The following is a 1,842-nucleotide window of genomic DNA, read 5'->3' on the forward strand; positions in this document are numbered from 1 at the left end:
AGATGAGAAATCCCTCAATTTTGAGAAAAAACGCCAAAAAATCGGCGCCTGCGGCGGGCCAGCCTCCGGCGGCGCCTGCGGCGGGCCGCTGGGGCTTCCTCCCCAGACCCCGTTTACACCCGAGCTATGCCCCACGACCTGAGCCGGAGCCCCGGCTGCGCGCCACCGCTCCCAACCCACGGCGAACCGGCAGAACCCTCAATCGCACCGGTCAGAGGAGCGCGTTAAGCCGTGCCGCCGCCCGCGCGACCTGTGATACTAGAGTTGTAGCCGCACGATCCACGTGTGTGGACGGGCCATCACTTCTTCTGTGGCGCGCCTGCGGAGCGCGCGTCGTAACGGTCGTAAAGCGCGTACGCTTCGCTGCCCATCTGAGCGACGATGGCCTCGGTCGGGGGGGCGCCCGGGTTCCTGCGCTGCTTCGGGTTGTAGTTGCCGTCGTAGCCGTCCTGTTCGGTGAGCTTGGCGATCGCGATCATCTCCTTGAGCGCACCTTGTGCTTTTGCCGCGTCGCCCGATTTGGCGCCGTCGAGGGCAGTCTTCTTCAGCGCCAGAAGCTGCTTGGAGATGGCCTTGTCCTGCGTGTTTCCGTTCGGCCCTGCGTGGGCGAGCGGGCCGTGGCGTAATTAGTGCAGCGCAACAGAACCGGGGTCTATGGGGCGCCCCGTGTCGAGTGGGGCTATGGGGCGCCCCGTGTCCGCGCGGGGTGGCCAGGCTGTGGCTGGGAGTGGAGCGCTTCCTTCCACGCTCTCAGCCTCCTCCTCTCGCGACCAGTGATCCTCCTGACCATCTTGACCCAAGAGGATCTGTCTGCGGTGTAAGCTGCTGCTGCCCGAGAAGAAGAGTCGCCCGTGCGTGTGTAAGATGCCCAAAGGCAGGCGACGGGTTTCGTCGACCATCTAGTGACTGAACCCGCCCGGTAGGCACCGGAAATGAAGAGCGTGATTGCGTTCTGGTCTTCGATGATGGCTTCGGGGCTTGCACTCGCCAACCGCACGACCCGGCTGCCGTAAATAGCCCGCGCCTTGTCCACGGTGGCCTTGGAGTTGGCTCCATCCGCAGAGACCGCGACTGGCGCGGCGGCGGCAACAAGCGCACCGACGGCGCCGCGCCGCGTCAGCACGGCGGAGCGGCCAGTCTGGGTGCCCGGGAGAGCAAACGCCACTGCGAGGAGTGAGGCCATTGCGAGCGCCGTTGTGTGTCGCTCTGTGGAGCTCGATCGACCACCCGGTGGAGCTCGAATAAAGAAACCCAGAACACTAGGCGCTGCGCGCGCTTTTGACCATGTCGACGCACGCGGAGAAGATTGCGGCCGCGCGCCGCAAGGCCGAGGAGATGAAGGCCGCCGCCGCGGCGAAGCGGCTTGCGCATGCAAAGCGACGGCAGGAGGGCGACGCCGCAGCAGCCGACGACTCCAAGCATGAGATATTTGTGCCAGGCGAGCACAGCGTGGTGCTGATCGACTGGGATGACACGCTTTTTCCGACCTCCGCGTGGAAGGACCGCGTGCGGGAGGGCGCCTCTCCGCCGTCGGAGCGCAAGGTCCAGCTCCTGTCGCAGGCAATCAGCGGCTTCATCCGCACGCTGCAGCAGAGCGGCGAGGTCAAGATCGTGACGCACGCGTGCAAGGGCTGGTACGAGAAGAGCTCGGCGGTGCTCCTCCCGGAGACCAAGGCGCTGCTCGACAGCCTGCCCGCGCGCTACCGAGACAGCTACGGCTCAAAGTACATGAAGCCGAAGCCGGCCGGGCATAAGTACATGACGACGATCGGATCGGAAGTGGACAACTACGCCGAGTGGTACAAGACGGACATGTTCTTCTCCTTCATCTCCGAGAAGAAG

The 1,842-nt window shown here is 65.0% G+C and overlaps 2 protein-coding genes across 2 annotated transcripts; one reads left to right on the forward strand and one right to left on the reverse strand.

Moving 5' to 3' along the window:
- EMIHUDRAFT_460657 (hypothetical protein) lies at positions 1-1,197 on the reverse strand. Its single transcript, XM_005785042.1, has 2 exons — positions 913-1,197; positions 1-598 (listed from the first exon to the last, which is right to left on the reverse strand). The coding sequence occupies exons 1-2, from the start codon at positions 1,181-1,183 to the stop codon at positions 300-302; spliced, it is 570 nt and encodes a 189-aa protein (XP_005785099.1). The 5' UTR covers positions 1,184-1,197; the 3' UTR covers positions 1-299.
- Positions 1,198-1,284: 87 nt separating this feature from the next.
- On the forward strand, positions 1,285-1,814 carry EMIHUDRAFT_253297 (hypothetical protein; the record flags this gene model as incomplete). The annotated part of the gene is made up of 1 exon (XM_005785043.1): positions 1,285-1,814. A coding segment is annotated over one exon (530 nt), but the record flags the coding sequence as incomplete, so codon positions are not given.
- Between the last annotated feature and the right edge of the window lie 28 nt (positions 1,815-1,842).

Source organism: Emiliania huxleyi, assembly GCF_000372725.1.
Source record: "Emiliania huxleyi CCMP1516 chromosome Unknown EMIHUscaffold_1646, whole genome shotgun sequence".
In the NCBI taxonomy this organism is placed as follows: domain Eukaryota; phylum Haptophyta; order Isochrysidales; family Noelaerhabdaceae; genus Emiliania; species Emiliania huxleyi.

Excerpts from the sequence above, each read along its gene's own strand:
- EMIHUDRAFT_460657 (XM_005785042.1), bottom strand. The coding sequence starts at position 1,183 with ATGGCCTCACTCCTCGCAGTGGCGTTTGCTCTCCCGGGCACCCAGACT. Across the intron at positions 599-912 it reads TTCCGGTGCCTACCGGGCGG|GGCCGAACGGAAACACGCAG; the intron begins GTTCAGTCACTA and ends TCGCCCACGCAG.